Raw genomic sequence first — 16,647 nt, 5'->3', positions numbered from 1 at the left:
ACTCTACTACAGAGGCATCGTAGCATAAAAGATCACGGGCCAGCCATTATGTCTAGGCTCTGATCATAAGTCATGGATTCTGGACTTCGCAGTTTGCGTGCTGTGGAAGACTTGGGGAAAGAATTTGGGCTCTTTGGTGTCGCATTGTATATCCGCAGTACAGACATCTTTTAATATTTCCGTTCCCATCATGGCTAATAATAGCTATGTGATTGTGTCCTTCCGTATCATCATTTCGTATGTTTGGATTGTCCGAATCGCATTTACAGGTCGTGACCGCATCCCAAGTGCCTCTCGCCAAGGGCCTCGAGGGAGTAAATAGCGTCTAGCTCGGGCCCGACGTGACGGGAGCGGAGGAGAGGCAGCATGGTGGCGTTGACAGGAGTCTTGGGAATGAGTTCGTGGCCCTTCATGGCAAGAATGGAGAGTTGGTGGGCAGCAGCCTAGGAAAAGAACGTTCCGTCGTTAGTTGAGCCGCATATTCAGGAGTAATAAAAAAAAAAGAGACACAGAACGTGAATGGAAGAATTAGTTTCTACCTTTGCATTGATGGTCAGCGTCTCCGGATTCGGGTTCTCAATGGTATCGCACTCCTGATGGTAGCACGGATCCTGCGCAACACCAGTGCCGGTATGAAGGAAGCCGAAAGGCTTGTTCAGGTGTTGCCAGAAGGAAGCATAATCCGAGCCGTCTAATTTTTTTTTTTGGACAATCGTCAGCATATTCCACCCTCACTCAACATCACGCTCTTCCGTTCACTTACTGGTAAGCACGGCAGGGGTAACGTCAATGCCCAGTGACTCGAAAAAACCGTGGTAAATGTCCTGGATGATCTCCGAGCCGGCGGGGGCGACGGACCCGTGAGCGCGGCCGTCGTTGTCGCTCACGCCAAAGTAGCCACGGGCAACCATGTCGAAGTTGAGATAGACCAGGATGTCATCGATCTCGTGGGGCTCGAGGTGGGTGCAGTAGTACCTGGATCCCAGGAGACCGTTTTCTTCGGCTCCCCACCAGATGAAGCGGACCTTGTTCTTGAAGCGGTAGTTTTGGAGGGCCTTGAAGACTTCGAGGATGGCGCTGGTGCCGGAGCCTGGAAACGTGCTGTTAGCCCTCACCGAGGTGTGATAACGTTAAAGGAGGAGCTTCATACCATCGTCGTTGATACCAGGACCAGCTTGAACGCTGTCCAGGTGGGCGCCGAGCTTCATGTGTTGTTAGTAAGATGATATAATTATAACCCCGTGCCCCACGGGCCATTGGAATGGCAACAGGGGAGAGGGGTTACGTACGACAATGACGTTATGAGGATCACCCTCTTCCGTCTCAACAATGACATTCTGCGTGATGCGCTCTTCGACGATCTGCGTCTGCTGGAAATAGGCCTCCACCGTCTCGCCCGCCTCGATGCGCTCGACGAGGGCCTCGCCGTCAGCCAAGGTGATGAACCCAGCAGGGACGAAACCCTCCAGGTCAACCTCGCCCAGGGAACCAGCAGTCGGGGTGGTGGTGAGGTCGTGATAGATGATGACGGCGGCAGCGCCATTCTCAGCAGCGGGGCGCACACGACCAGCCAAGGTGCCGCCCGTCGGGCAGCGGAAGCGCTGTGTGAGGACGATCTTGCCCCTCACGTCCAGCCCGTCGTAGTTCTGGCTGTAGCAGCCCGCCTCGCCGGGGGGTCCGAGGACGAGCTCGGCGGTGAGCCCCTCCGCGGGGGTGGAGGGGGAGTAGGTCAGGCCGTAGATGTAGTAATCGTTGTCGTCGACCTGGAAGGAGATGGACTCGACGAAGCCGAACCAGGCGGGGAAGTCTTGCTTCCAGGCCTTGGTGGCGGTGACGTTGTTGATGTGGGACCAGATGTAGTCGACTGAGGCGGCGTAGCCTGGGAGGCCGAAGGCGCGGTTGCCGTTGCCCTGCTCGTAGGCGATGGTGTTCAAGGCGTCAAGGTGCGACATGAGGCTGGAGGGAGAGTTGCAAAGTCAATATCAGAACGGGGTGGGTTTCCTTTCTCCGAATTGGCAGCCTACAGTACTTCTCAGTCTTGATATCGGCTTGGATCTTCTCCGACTCGAGCTTGGGCTTGCATTTGGTTGAAGCAGTGGCCACAGAGGCCACCGACAAGACGGCCGCTGTCTTCTGGGAGAACTTCATGATGTCCTCTGTGAGAGACTGAGAGTGTGATGAGAAGACGACGCGGTTTCGACGAAACGTGCATCCAGAGTTCGGCGACAATTGAACGCACGAATTTCAATTGGAATTGGAAAGCTTTGAGAGAGAGGTGACGGTATCTTACTCGAGGGCTCCCCGGGTTAGAGGGGGTATTAATGGTGAGATATTCGTAGAGCTACCGAATCACCATATCCATGCATGCAGCTGCAGCTTCTTCTCCTGCAAAACCATGGCCGTAGTACCCGTAGATACCTTCTCAAAAGAGTAATGGTGTGCCGGCTTTGCCCTGTTGTATCCTCGTAGGTCCTGGTGGTTATCCGGTACAACAAGTTGGATATTATGGGAGAAAAAGGGCGTGACAAAGACGTTGATGGCGAAGATGTTAGGGCCGTCCCACCGGCCACATGCAGATCCAGGCCGCTTGCACCGGCAGTTGCTTGATCAGGAAGGTCCTGTGAGCTTTAGAGGGGGATGCCAAGAAGCTCCAGAAGCCAACAGGCCAGTTGAATTGTGTTCCTCGGGTGCCTCTTAACTGACTTCTAAGCCTCTGACCCCTGAACCGCTTCCCACCCCGGTTTTATCAGAGGCCTCGTCACGTCGAGTCTGCATAAAACGGAGGAGTTTCGGCATTTCTCTTTGATAAGAAGCATTTTGGCTTTTGGGCCGTCGAAAGCCATTTTCTTAGCTCCCGCAGAGCCTAACCGTACTTCGATTCGACCAGACTGCATCTCGGTGACTTCCACTGAAAACAGAACATTGAAATATTATCCCCTGACTCTCGACTCGTGACCGAACCACCACACATGCATCCATATATCCACTCCGGATTCCAGTAACAACCCAATCCTGAAAAGGATGCCACGCTGGCTGTGAAGCACGCTGAAGCTCAAATTCCCAATGCCAATGCTCCTCGCTGGAGTTCGTTAGAACTCGGGTATTCCTGTGCTCTGTCTGCACCTTACCTGTACGACAGGCAATTCCAAATCTATCTATCCATCTATCTATCTATCTATCTATCTATCTATCTATCTATCTATCTATCTATCTATCTATCTATCTATATATATATATATATATATATATATATATATATACGAGAGGCCTCGTCCTCTCAACAGGTCAACCTACTACAACTCCAAAGTCTTCCCATCCCAGGCCACAAAAAGTCCGACAGACCGTCGCCGGTTACCGCCGAGTATCCGGCAACTCCGACAAGGTCGGACCACTCAGCTCCGGCGTGTACGTGTACATCTGCCCGGTCAGCAGCTCGGACGCCGCGTGGCCCTGTCCATGCAACCCGGAATCGAGCTCGGTCGGCGTCGCGTCGCGGTAGATATGAGGCGGCGGCGGGGAAGGTTGCGCGGGTTGATAGCGAGCGGAGGAGTGGTAAGGCATCATGAACCCGGGGCTGGTGCTGCTGTTCGGGACGCTCTGGTACTTCCCGTGTAAATACGCCGGGCTGGTGCGGTTGGACGCGGTATGCCGTGAGGACCACGTCGTCCCTTGATCCGACTCCATCTTTTGGGGACCTAATAATCCCGACGTGAAGGAACCCCCTCCCTCTGCCCCTCCCCCTCCTTCTACTTCTGCTGCGGCTGCGGCTTGCGCGACCTGGTCTTGCTTTTTGTCTATCCTGCGTCGCCACCACCATATGACGAAGAGGATGGCTGCTATGGCTCCTAATGGACCGACGACGGCGCCGGCGATCCAAGCTTGGTTGGGGCTGTCGTCGTTGGAATGATTGCTGCCGGAGCCGAGTGATGTGGGAGCTTGAGACGTGAGGTGGGAGTCGGTAGAGGGTGAAGGGTCGGGACCTATGGGAAATTAAGACACCAAATGTCAGCAGTTGAGGAGTTGGGTGTTTCCGAGCCGTGGTTCCACCGAAGAACCACGCACGGCCATAGACAGCACAGGTCGGTTCAAGTTGAGACATACTTGTTGTTGGTTCCGGGGGAAGATGTCGGTAGATGGTATGTGCTGCCCAGTCTACATGTATCCAGCACGAGCGCCCAAGTCAGCACATCACGTTTGCTGGGGATGATCAGCCCCGGTGAGGATGGTGAAGACGTACGGACACCGCACATGATATTGGCGGTAGGGTAACCTTCGGACCCCGGCGTCTGGTACAGCGTCATGGTTACGCAGGAGAAGTCTGTTCCGCAGTCCATAATGTCTGCGTTGTTGAAGCTCAAGGTGTTCGCCGAGCAGAGCGTCGGCATGGGACACGGCTCGTGCAAACAACAGGCGGCAAACCGGCCCGAGGTCTCAAAGTGCTCGCCATCACCAAGGCACAAAATCGCCTCCGCTATCCAATTCGGAGTGTTCACCGTCAGCCCGTCCAACCCCTCCGGTGCGTTCTGAAGAGGAAACACTGAAGGCTAAGAGCCTAAGGTGCCGTCTGGTTCTTACTGCTCGTGGGGTGGAGAAACCATCCCATAAAATTGGACTCTGTTTCAAAGTTGTGCTCCGTTGGCGATGGTAAAGAGTCCGCCATGATGGGCGAGCGTCTGGCGAGCGTCTTCTCTCCTTTTTTCTTTCTGCCTGTGTCTTTTTTTCTCTCCCTCCTTTTTCCACTGAACGTCTGGAATCTGGATCGAGTGTCTTTCAATGGTAGGGCTGCATGCGTGGGATGATGGGTCGTTATGGAAGTCGGTTATCGGCAGCGTCGAGTTCGTCAGGGTAATAGTTAGGTGAAAAAAGGGGAAAAGAAACAGAAACGGTGATCTGACACCCAAGAAGAACAGGCTCCCCGCCAAGCGGGTCTTCTTCAGCCCTTCATCCCGTCAGGAGGGAACAGGGGGAGCGGCGAGTGGACTTGAACGGGGATGCAGGGCATATCCCAGCGCTTCCCCAGCTCATTGGAGAAGGGGGGGGAAAAGCAATAAAAAAAAGGAAAAAGGGAAACCCCCGAGAAATTCTTCACTTCTGCTCCGCTTTGGGGGCTGAGAACCAATTTCGCATAACTAAGATCTGACATGCAGCGGCATGATGGGACGCGGCAAGACCAGTGACCATGAGTGCGTTGTAGTGGCATCCCGCATCCTCCCGGTTGGACATCCATAAAGCACATGCATCGGCGCTTTGCGGTCACGGTTGAGCCTTGATTCAGCAAGACACGTTTTACTTCAGACAGCTCAGGAGTAGACTGGACGTTCTACTTAGGGAAGGGAAACGTTTATAGGGGTTTAATATCAGACTCCTCCGTCTTCGTTCTTCATAGCACGCTGCACAATCCCACGATACTTGTTAGATGGCATCTGACAAGTTCCCTAACGGTCCTGCAGGTTACATAACTAGACAATTGCCTGGGTTACTTTACCCTTTCAATTTTGTCCCTACTTAGACGGTTCCTGTCAGACCAAAAACGTACCGCTACACCAAAAGGGAATCCCCCCTTATATACAGCGGGTGAGCAATAATTTCGGTACATTTCAAAGATCCAGTGATTCGTTACTTTTGCAATATAATATGGTTTTTGCCCTAATAGAAGCAAGTGGTCCCCAAAAGGTTCGAAGCATTCTACTTTGGGTTATCCCGAAACTTTTGCTCACTCACTGTAGGTATTTCTGGTGTCTTATATAGGTAGTTCAACAGTTCAAGTTACGCTATATCTAACAGACTTCGGTTCAATTCCGGGTGAGTCCGGCTACTTAATCGGCTTGTACCTGTAACCCTGCCAAGCCCTATTTCCTTAGGATAAATAGTCACAGGTACTTCCCACAGCGAATACACACCAGACCGTATTAGCCGAAATTATCATGTTTCAATAGTCTAAGGTCCAGGGGCTATACTAAACACCGAGCTGGGAAGGCCGAGAAGACAATGAGACAATGATAGGTTTGATAGGGCAACCAAAGGTCAAAGAAGAGTAATGAATGATTGCTCGGAAGCTGCACTTGTAACCTTGCTAGATGATCTTTTACTATACCGTGTAGAGCTGTGCTTCTTGAACTCTCAACTTCTATCCTCGCTGCGGGCCAAAGCCAGGCAAGCTACAGGAGCCTCGGGATGAATATCACAAACAGCCCAGGTTCTCCGCCGGACCCTGCTCGACAACCCGCCCACCATCCAGCCTCAAGTAGTAATCCGCCCCCCTCACCGCCTCCAGCCGATGCGCAATCGTAACCACCGTGCTCGTCCGCAACTCCTCCCTCAACACCTCCTGCACCCGAGCCGCCGTCTCCTTGTCAATCGACGCCGTCGCCTCATCCAGCACCACCACCGGACTCCGCCTCAACACCGCCCTCCCGATCCCCACGAGCTGCCGCTGGCCCTGGCTGAGGTTCCGCCCCCCGCCGTCGACCCGCGCACCCAGCTCCCACCCAGCGCCCAGCACGCGCCGCAGCACCGCCGCGCACTCCTCGTCCGCAAAGTGCCCGAGCGGGTCGAGGTTCTCCCTCAGCGTGCCGGGGAAGAGCACCGGGTCCTGCGCCACGAAGCTGACGCGCTGCCGCCAGGCGTGCACGTTCACCTCCGAGAGCCTCACGCCGCCGACGCGGATGCTGCCTTCACGTCGCGTTCGCGACGGATGCACCGCGGCGAGGAGGGACAGCGCCAGCGTCGATTTCCCCGATCCCGTCCGCCCGAGCACGGCGCACGTCGAACCGCCCGGGATCCGGAAGGACGCCTCGGCGAGGGACGGGTCCAGGTGCTCCGCGTACCGCAGCGTGACGTTGTCGAACACAATGTCGTCTTCCTTCGTCGGCCAGGTCGCCGGCGGGGTCACGTCGCCCTGCGGTTCCCGGGGTAGGGAGAGCAGCTCGATGACGCGCTCCACCGACACAAAGTCCATCTGCAGGGTCCCGTACTGCTTGCAGAGGTTGTGCGTCGCCTCGACGAACTGCGACGCCGTCGTCAGCACGAAAGCCGTCAGGCCCGGCGACAAGCCCTCGTACAGGGCGAGGAGGGTGAGGGCGAACGTCGAAAACGCCGAGAGCGCGTCGAAGCGGTACATCAGCCAGGCCTGGAGGCTCCAGTAGAAATGGTCCATCTTCTGGAACGCGTCCGTGACGGCGATGTTCCGGTCCTGGAAGTGCGGTTGCGCCTTGAACGCCCGGATCGTCGCCAGGCCGTCGAGGAGGATCCCGAAATTCGACATGAGGGGGCTCAGCGAGACCATCTCGAGTCGCCGTAGGCTTTGCGACGTGGGGAGGAACCGCGTGAAGATGTAGACGAACCAGACGGTCATGGCGGTGGAGAATAGCAGAAACGCCGGCGTGACCGAGGCGATGACGACCATGCTCGATAACCACGCGAGACCCCACCAGGCCACCTGTTGAAGCGGTCCCATGATGCCGCCGTCGATCATGCCAATGTCCGAGACGAGCCGGTTCATCAGCCGCCCGACGGGGGTGACGTCGTAGAACCGGAACGTCGCCGAGCTCACGCGGTCGATGACGCGCATGAAGAGGTGCTTCGCCGCTTGGTACACCATGACGAGGAGGAGTCCCTCCGACGTTGCGAAGACGAGCGTCTGGCCGAGCGCGATGCCGAGGTATGTGAGGAGCCACGGCCGGAGATCGCTCTCGGGGTTGGGGAGCCGGTCAAACAGATGGCCGACAAAGGAGCCCGAGGGAGAGGCATACGCGGATGCCGACGCAGTTGTTGGTCGATAGGCTTCGCCCCATGCCTTGAGGAACCAGTAGTTGAGAAGACTGCCGAAACGGTAGAGACCGAAGACAACGATCAAAGCCGCCCACCACCTCAGCTTTCCGGCCTTGATGTACGTCCAGTAGACGGAGAGCATGACCCCACCGTCGCGGCGGTGCTCCTCCTCGATGAATTTGTCAGGCACCGTTTTCTCCTCCTCCTCCTCCTCCTCCTCTTGGTTGTCATCCAGTCCCGATGGCCGTTGATCGTCGTGGGCGGTCGAAGCAGCAGGAGCAGCAGCAGCAGCAGCAACTTCTTCTCGTTCCTCCCGTCGTAGAAACTTGGCCACCTCCCTGGACGCCTCGTCGGAATCGAGGACGCGAGCCCAGCCGTCTTCCAACTCGACCAACCGATTCGCCAGGTGAAGACACAGATCGACCCGATGCGTAACAAGGACAACCGTACGACCCTCGACCAGAGGACCCCTGAAAAGCTTCTGGACGATCGACTCGGCCGTGTTGTGGTCCAGGGCCGCGAGGGGATCATCGAGCAACAAGACGCGCGAGTAGCTGTACACGGCCCTGGCGAGGGCGACGCGTGCCCTTTGTCCGCCCGACAGGCCTATCCCGTTCTCCCCCATGTCCGACAGGTCCCCGTGCTTGAAGCTGGCCAGGTCGGGCCGAAGCGCGCAGGCGTCGAGGACGCGTGCGTACCGGCCCGGGTCGTAGGGCGCCGAGAAAAGAATGTTGTCTCGGATGCTCATGTGCTGAAGCCAAGGGAGCTGGGCGCAGTAGCCCACCGCATCGTTCGGCAGGGAGGCATCGCCCCTGACGTGGTCGAGTTCCCCTAGCATGGCTTGGAGCAGGGCCGACTTGCCGGATCCGACTTTTCCGAATACGACGCTGAGGCCAGGGGGAAAATCGAGGCAGAGGTCTCGCAGTACCGGAACATCTGTGCCAGGCCACTTGTACCAGGCGTTCCTGAATTCGATGCCGGGGGTCCTCGCCGCCTGGCCCGATCCGTCCGTTGCAGGTTCGTCCTTGTCGGGCTCCGTCATGAACTGTTCGATCCGGTCCATGGCGACCGACGCATTCAACAGAACGGTGATCAGATTGGGCAGTTCCTTGAAGCTGGATTCGAGCATGGTGAAGAGTTGGAGAGCAGGGAACGCCACTTCGACCCGGAGAGTTCGGCCCGCGATGAAAGTGTAGGCGAAGAAGGTGGCGACGGGGAACAAGGTGGCCGAAGCGACGTTGACGGTGGAGATGGCGACTCGCCAGAGGCCCGTGACGATTCGCTGGTCGAGCTCGCGCTGCCTGGTGCCGGCGATGCGGTCGAGCCACTTGGACTGCCAGTCGTACCAGCGGAGGTGGCGGATCCCTTCGACGAACTGCGAGGTGGCCTGCAGGCGGTCGTCGGTGGCGATCCTGCGGAGACGTTCCGACGCGATGAGCCGTCGGATGACGAGCCCGTGCAGGGCCTGGGCGAGGGTGACGCAGGCGAGGCCGAGGAGGCAGGGCCAGCCGAGGAGCTGCCAGACGAGAGCGAAGGACAAGACGAACTGGAGGGGCCGGGTGACGAGCTGGGGGAAATCCCAGAATCGCTGGGCGACTTCGTACACGTCGCTGCGCATGAGGTTGAGGATCTTGCCGGTCGTTGCGGGCTGCTGCGACGCCTTTTCTGGGGCGGTGGTGGTGGTGGTGGTGGACGGATGGTTGGGCGGGGGTTGTTGTCCGAAAGATTTGCGGGAGAGGGTCTTGGCGTAAATGGTCGTGATCATCTCGCCGCGAGATCGCTCATAGCACCGTCGAGAGAACCAGAGGGTAAAGACGGATGACTGGCAAGCAACGAGACGCGCGGCAAGGATGGCTGCGGCGAAGAGGAGCGAGGCTTCCGTGTGATGGGGCCCGGCCTGGATGGACTGGAGAAGCCTTTTCAACAACAGAGGGACGGACAAGTTGGCAGCCGACTCGAGAAGGCCGAGGTGACAGATGGTGACAAGGTCCAGGCCGTTAGCCAGGAAAAGCCTTTTCATCACCGTACCCTGCAAATCCCGAAAGAGCATGTGCAGCCTGCTGTGCTGGAATTCGTAGGGCAGCTGCCAGACATCCTCGTCGTGCAGCTGCGTCTTGGTACCCCGAGCGATCAGCGGACTCATCCAGGAGACGGTCATGAATTGCCACAGACTCAAGTTGTCTTCAGGGCTTCGGCAGTCCCGCGTGGGCACATCGGCTGCATGTGCGATTCCTTTCGCCGGGAGATTCGGGTCTCTCATGGGCATCAGGAGGACGGCGACTAGGGCAGCAAAGGAGAGGATGGTACGGACGACGGTAAGCGGGTCCAGAGGCTCGAGGGCCCTCCTAGAGGCCTCGAGGAGAGCCAGGTGGCAGGCAAAGACGTTGGTGTAAAGAGCCAAGAGAGTCTTGGGGGTCTTTGTCGGGCGCTGAACGGCGGTGATGAGGGCAGCAATGAGCCATGGGATCAAGTGGATCAGCTTGATGGGGTCCTGAGGCGGTAGCAGGACGGAAGTCAGGCTGACTGCGAGACCGACAATGGCAACGACTGCCAGATGGACGATCCAAAAAGTCCGAACGGTCCAGCGGCGTGATCCAGGGCCAGAGTCGTCGGAGTCGTCCTCTTCTTCTTGGTCTTGTGCTTCTTCCACTTCTTCCTTGGCAAAAGGACTACACCACTGAGGGGCTGGAGGGCAGATGGGCCGTAGAATAACGGCCAGAAGGAGGAAGACGGCGATAGCGGCTTGGGCGATAGCGACGTAGTCGACGTTGATGCTGGCCAACTGCGAGTCGGTGCTGGGGACGAAACCAGGGGACCGATGCTGAGGTCGAGGTGATGAGAGGGAACGGGAGGAGTCAGAGGACCCGTTAAGACGGTGGAGAATCTGGAGATTGGGACCCCAGGTGATCTGATGTAGGGCGCCATGTTTCGAATTGGTAAAAGCGAACAGCTCCGAATCGGCAGTCCCGTCAGCCATGGATGGGAAGGTCTGTTGGTCCTGGGGGAACGGATTCATGGTGATGGGTGGTGGGTGATGGGAGGGAGGCTTCAACTTTCACCCACTTCCATTCACCAAGGTCGCCGTCCATGTCCTAAAGTCATGACATTGTGGATAGCGGACACGACTTGACCAGCTGTACTCGGTACTTGAGAAGTTGATGTGTTTGCGAGACTGTTGTTTTGTGCTTTACGGCTTCACATCAAGCCATGGAAGCTTTGACTTTGGCAGGGGGCTGAACTTATGATTTATGTGGTGGCGGGGGCGGAAAGTGAGAATTGAGAGCACATGACCATGCACGTGCATTGGGCGGGACAGTGTCCAGGGTACCTAGTAACAACGCAGCACGTCGCGAACCATTTTGTTGATGCGAGATTGCTGAAGAACGACAACAGCGGAAGTTCAGGGGCAAGTGAGGCTCAAATTCGGGATAGGGGAAGAATAAAAGGGGTTTATGGCGATGGTTATACAAAGCGGTGTGTGTGTTTATTAGTGGGTGGGTGGGTGTTGGATGGAACAAGTCGACTACCCTGGACAAGTCGACTAGACAAGTCTCTTGCCGGACGAAAGGCACCTCTGTCACTATCATTACATTGTTCGGACTAAGTAGTGGTACCCGTCCTTGGGGTTGCTCAAAGCACAAAAGTAGGTACCCAAAACACAAATGAGATAGATGGTAAAGTAGCTGCAGTCCTCCGTACGGATAGCCTGACTCGGGTTATCTCGGAGCCTGCGAGAACCGAACTTCATGGCATCTCGGATTCGACCCGGCACTTTCCTCCACGGATCACGCTTCGGCACGAGAAATTCCCCGGATTCTTTCGGTCGTCCGCTTGCCGCTTGGCCAGATACGTACGGAATACCGGTTTCTTAACCTGTCAAGTGGGCTCCACCGAACATACCATCAGCATCATCGTAGGTGTCATCAAACTGTACGGGGAGCCTGGCTGGGCATTCTCTCTGGGTGCAATCGGATAACGCGCCTACCGAGCAAATTGGAGCACGAACAGTTGACGATTAAAGCTTGCGGCATGCAGGTGAATTATTGGTTGGCCATGGTAACAGATAAACAGGGTTGGAGGCAGGTGGAAGAGAGATGATTGTTTCAAAGTGAACGAGCCCACATGAACCGCTTCTTGTCCATGGCCTATCGATGTTGCACCATCAATCGGCTGCAGTTGATCAACATCATGCACCACCAAGAAGGGCAGGCCATGTCGAGGCGTACGTACGTAATGCGGTCGATACGACTTGCCGGAATCATAATTACATACAATGTGACCCTGGGGCTTGTCAAATTCACTCGAAGGAGATTTTGGTTGCCCCTTTTTCAGGGTCACAGCGCAAGTTAGATCGCCTTAGCAGGATGCCGCTAGCGTGTAATGTGCTGTACATAATGGACCAGTAAGGGTCTACAATAGCCCTGTACTATATCGTGTAGATGGGCTTCGGCTCAACATGCAGACCCTGGAGGCTTAGACGGTTCACCCTCGCTGCGGGAGGGATTCGTGATCGTAATGATCGTGTCGGGACGAGATTTAGCGGGCTCGGTGGGAAAAGGACTTGCCGGATCATGACTCGGCCGCGTGTCTTCATACTGTGTCTTCATACTAAGACATAACAACCGATAAATACAACCAGGTTACGGCGTATAAAGTCAAACCCCCTCGTACACGTACATACGCCGCGGAATCTCCATGTCCAGAAAAACTACGCGACCTATCAGCACCCTCCGGCCTTGTCTGATACAGACCCACTCCTACGGTACCCTGTGAACTTGCAATTGCAAATGGAACGCACCAAGCTTGTGGAAGACGTAGCTGAGCATATGATTCAGAAAGTAGAAGTACGTACCCTGTTAGCCCCTTAGCCCTATACCTACCTTAGGTAATAAGGTACCTTACCTGAAGCAACTCGGTACCTTATTTTCTCGACGTCAGAGAAAGGCAGGTACGACCGAGTTACGCTCGAGACCCGCCGAATTTTCGTGATGATCGTTTGTTCGGTGCGGGTAAAACTTGTACACGTAATTACTACCCAGGTATTGAGTAAGGTAGTCAAATATATGGGCCACCCCCTTCCCATTCTTTTCTTCTATACACCAACATACCATCAGCATCACCACATCAGGTCCGACTTTGGCGCGCTCTAGACCATCATTCAGGACTTCGACTTGATGTGTCTGCTATAGACAGCCCCTGCAACCCTACCACCGCTACCAAGGCCAATCGCTCACAATGAACTGCCCATCTCGCACCGACGACGACCCTCTCGAACACCCGGAATGGAACCAGAATCCGCCCTTCCTCGCCGCCGATCTCACTACCCGTGAAGACCTGAACGGTGCCGTCAATGCTCGCGCCCGTCGTCACGGAGGCAGGGGCGATGCCTGCTTGGAAGGAAGTTCGGAGAAGATGGACCATCTGACCTATCCCCAACTCGACCCGGACTCGCCCGGTGTTCGGCTTTCGGGACGATGGGAACTTGACAGTGAGTGTAACCACCTTAGCATACATATCACTACCATTCCTGTTCATCAATTGGCTGTGCAATTGTTGTGCAACTACTACTATTCTACTCCTCTTTTGATCTTTGACATCTCCCTGACGGCAATCCGTAGGTTCCCATCCCCCGGTCAAGGACGGGTTTGGTGGTGCAGACCAACCTCGTCCACACGCCATGATCCATCAACAGCCTGCTCGAGCCTCTCGCTTGGCTGCAGTCTGGCGTTGGATCTCCTGGACAGCCTCCGTCCTGGCGTGTTCCGCCCTTCTCTCCTACTTCCGTATTCTGGGCGCCTTCTCCCCTTCGACCACTGTCATCGCGCCCGCTTCCACCATCAACGGCACAAGCACAAGCACAAGCACAAGCACAAGCACAAGCACAAGCACACACCATGCTGGCCTGGATAGCCCCACCCCCATCACCCGCCTGGCCAGGCGCTCCACCTGCGGCTCCGGCGCCGTCGACCCGGCCGAGTACAACCTGTCCCTCCACGTCGGCGCCCTGTTCATCATGATCGCCGTCTCCTTCCTCGCCTGCGCCTTCCCGCTCATCGCCAAGCGCTTCCCCTTCCTCCGCGCTCCGCCCGCCTTCTTCTTCGCCGTCCGCCATTTCGGCACAGGCGTCCTCATCGCCACCGCCTTCGTCCACCTCCTCCCCACCGGCTTCATCCTCCTCGGCGACCCCTGTCTCTCCAGCTTCTGGGTCGATGACTACCCGGCCATGCCCGGCGCCATCGCCCTCGCCGCCGTCTTTCTCGTCTCCATCATCGAGATGATCTTCCAGCCCGCCCGCCATTATATTCCTTCCCAGTCTGCCGCCGCCGCCGCCGGAGATGCTGCTGCAGCCCCCGGTACTACTACCACCGTTGTAGCCCCAGCCCCAGCCCCAGCCCCGCCGATCAAGGAGTCGAGTCGTCGTGTCGGAGCCTCCGAAAGCCTCGGCCGAACCCTCTCCCGTCTCAACCGCCACCCTTCCATCACCTCACGGAACCAAGATCCCGCCGTCACCGCCACCGCAGCAGCGAACGACTCGACCCCCACCCACAGCGCGCTCAAGGAAACAACCACCACCGACGAGGAGCGCCAAGACGTCGGCGCCCCCCACTCCTGCGGCGGGAGCTGCCACGCCTACCCAGGCTACATCCTGACGCCGGCCCAGAAACACCAAAAGGCGATCCTGCAATGCGTGATGCTGGAGGTCGGCATCCTCTTCCACAGCATCTTCATCGGCATGACCCTCGCCGTCTCGACGGGTTCCGGCTTCGTCGTCCTCCTGATCGCCATCGTCTTCCACCAGACCTTCGAGGGGCTCGCCCTGGGCTCCCGCATCGCCGACATTGCCTGGCACGACGGCGCCGTGCAGCCGTGGCTCATGGCCCTGGCCTACGGCTGCACGACGCCCGTGGGCCAGGCCATCGGCATCGCCACCCATGCGATGTACGACCCGGATTCGGAGTTCGGGCTCGTTCTCGTCGGGACTATGAATGCCATCTCGTCCGGCTTGCTCGTCTTTGCTTCGCTTGTGGAGCTGCTGGCGGAGGATTTCTTGAGCGACGAGAGCTGGCGGGTGCTGCGGGGGAAGAAGCGCGTTGTTGCTTGCTTGCTTGTATTTTTGGGTGCTTTTGGTATGAGCCTTGTGGGTGCCTGGGCTTGAACAGCGAGAGTAGCATGACTCGTGAGAGTGTAGAGGTGCGATAATGTTGTTCCTCCGAGGGGGGGGAGGAGGAGGAGGAGGAGGAGGCGGAGGAGGCGGAGGAGGCGGTTTGCTTGGTGGATTAGGGAGTCGAGTTGCAGTGAGGGAGATGAGGTGTCAGGAGGTGGGGTGGTCTCCGACTTTTGAATCCTTTCCGGTTCACGTTCCACAGGCCTGACGGAGGTTGTATAGAGGGGGATTAGGGGAGATGTGAAGAGAGGGGGGCGTTTTCATACATTCACTTCGTTTAGCTTTCTTCATCTGCCGCTTTGTTTCGAGCCAGGCATATGCATATCACCCAATTTAGATCTGTATCACGTTATCGTAGAGTAGGTCCAGACAATCAACATAATACATCTCAACCATCTACCCATTCAAGACAAACTCCTCGGTGTATTTTAGTATTTGAATCAGCAACATCTCAGGTACAAACACGCCGGGCGCCTCTCCAAACCGCCCATCGGATTTTCCTTCGTATCATTCCGTCCGCTCAAATCACCACAGTACTGTCCGAAGACTGGGGACTCGTCCCGATCCCGCTGTCTCTCTCCCTTTCCCTCTCTCGATCCTCGTCACTCCCATCCCCCTTACCCCACGCCTGCACCTGCCCGGGCACCCACCCGGCAGCCGTGGTGAAAGGGATGCCGTCCCTCCAAGCCCTCGTGGCCCGCAAGCGCATATCGGCCTCCAACCGATCCCTCTCCTCGCGCAACCGCCTCGAAAGCACCTCCTCCGTCGGGGTCCCATATGTGCCGCCACGTATCTGCTGCTGCTGCTGCTGCTGCTGCTGCTGCTGCTGCTGCTGCTGTTGCTGTTGCTCTGCCGCAGCGGCCAACGCCTCGCGCAGCATCGCCGCATGGTGGACTCCGCAGAACAGAGCGCTATCCGAAGCCCGCGGCGCAGCGCACCCAGCCACCGCGCACGCGTGTGTCACATCGCAGTACCCTCCCCTTCCTGCACCTGTTCCTCCTGGTCCGGCATCACCGGGGGCGGCAGGGGCAGCGGCAGGGGCAGGGGCGTGGCATCCCGGGAAGCAACATTCGTGCGCACTGCAAAACAGGACGCCCGGGGTGGCGTCCCGGTCGAGGGTGGCCGAGCAGCCCGGGTGCCGGCAGCGGGAAGGCATGTGGTCCCAGCAAACCTCAAAGTCGTAATGTTTCGGGAGGCTTCCTCCGATGCCATCTGCGTCTGTGGCGGTCGTCAATGTCGGTCGGGGTGCCGGCAGGGAAGCCCGCGGCTGCGTGCAGTCCTCGACTTTACACGTCTTGTGAAGCTTGCACCAGCTCCCGCCGTTTATGACATTTCCGCAGTCTTTGGCGCAGCAGCTGTGGGAGAGGCAGTAGAGGCCCTGGTCGGATCGGATCTCGTGGCAGTCCGGGATGAGACAGGTGGGTGTGTGGATGCTGCACATGCTGGAGGTAGCGGCACGCTTGAGATTACAGCCTTCGAGAAAGCAAGTATCTATCGGGGGGAGGTCTTTTTGTTAGCTGTCTGTGATGTATCTTGGCAGTGGAGCCAAATGTTGTAAATGTAAATCCCCCAGAACGAGCGGGTAAGGCGTACGCTTTTGACAGTAGGCCCAGTCCTGGCTGATGTCGGCACATAGCCGTGGGAGGGTGCAGCTCTCGGCGTGGCATCGACGGTCTGGACGAGAGTCAGTACAGCTTTTCTAGTTTCTTCGT

The 16,647-nt window shown here is 57.1% G+C and overlaps 5 protein-coding genes across 5 annotated transcripts in view; 1 reads left to right on the top strand and 4 right to left on the bottom strand.

The window, feature by feature from the left end:
• Window positions 1-38: 38 nt before the first annotated feature.
• SODALDRAFT_330131 (aminopeptidase Y) lies at window positions 39-2,486 on the bottom strand. The gene is made up of 6 exons (XM_028611134.1): window positions 2,030-2,486; window positions 1,290-1,956; window positions 1,151-1,202; window positions 764-1,090; window positions 540-691; window positions 39-443 (listed from the first exon to the last, which is right to left on the bottom strand). The coding sequence occupies exons 1-6, from the start codon at window positions 2,146-2,148 to the stop codon at window positions 264-266; spliced, it is 1,497 nt and encodes a 498-aa protein (XP_028468217.1). The 5' UTR covers window positions 2,149-2,486; the 3' UTR covers window positions 39-263.
• Window positions 2,487-3,274: 788 nt separating this feature from the next.
• Window positions 3,275-5,016, bottom strand: SODALDRAFT_330129 (hypothetical protein). Its single transcript, XM_028611133.1, has 4 exons — window positions 4,576-5,016; window positions 4,238-4,471; window positions 4,102-4,152; window positions 3,275-3,980 (listed from the first exon to the last, which is right to left on the bottom strand). Exons 1-4 carry the CDS (start codon window positions 4,658-4,660, stop codon window positions 3,352-3,354), a joined length of 999 nt encoding a protein of 332 aa, XP_028468216.1. The 5' UTR covers window positions 4,661-5,016; the 3' UTR covers window positions 3,275-3,351.
• Window positions 5,017-6,135: 1,119 nt separating this feature from the next.
• SODALDRAFT_330128 (ABC transporter) lies at window positions 6,136-11,216 on the bottom strand. The gene has a single exon (XM_028611132.1). It carries the CDS (start codon window positions 10,784-10,786, stop codon window positions 6,182-6,184), a length of 4,605 nt encoding a protein of 1,534 aa, XP_028468215.1. The 5' UTR covers window positions 10,787-11,216; the 3' UTR covers window positions 6,136-6,181.
• Window positions 11,217-12,791: 1,575 nt separating this feature from the next.
• SODALDRAFT_330127 (Zip-domain-containing protein) lies at window positions 12,792-15,176 on the top strand. Its single transcript, XM_028611131.1, has 2 exons — window positions 12,792-13,258; window positions 13,389-15,176. Exons 1-2 carry the CDS (start codon window positions 13,006-13,008, stop codon window positions 14,924-14,926), a joined length of 1,791 nt encoding a protein of 596 aa, XP_028468214.1. The 5' UTR covers window positions 12,792-13,005; the 3' UTR covers window positions 14,927-15,176.
• Window positions 15,177-15,351: 175 nt separating this feature from the next.
• Window positions 15,352-16,647, bottom strand: part of SODALDRAFT_330126 (hypothetical protein) — a 2,089-nt gene continuing 793 nt past the window's right edge. Inside the window, exons 3-4 of the mRNA XM_028611130.1 lie at window positions 16,529-16,609; window positions 15,352-16,426 (exon numbers count right to left, since the gene is read on the bottom strand). Of these exons, the coding sequence (XP_028468213.1) occupies window positions 15,456-16,426; window positions 16,529-16,609 (1,052 nt within the window). The 3' untranslated portion in view covers window positions 15,352-15,455. The remainder of the gene's footprint in view (window positions 16,427-16,528; window positions 16,610-16,647) is intronic.

This window comes from Sodiomyces alkalinus, assembly GCF_003711515.1.
Source record: "Sodiomyces alkalinus F11 unplaced genomic scaffold SODALscaffold_2, whole genome shotgun sequence".
Taxonomy (NCBI): Eukaryota; Fungi; Ascomycota; class Sordariomycetes; order Glomerellales; family Plectosphaerellaceae; genus Sodiomyces; species Sodiomyces alkalinus.
The sequence above is the reverse complement of the archived record's forward strand: the minus strand, read 5'-3'. Positions and strand labels throughout refer to the sequence as shown.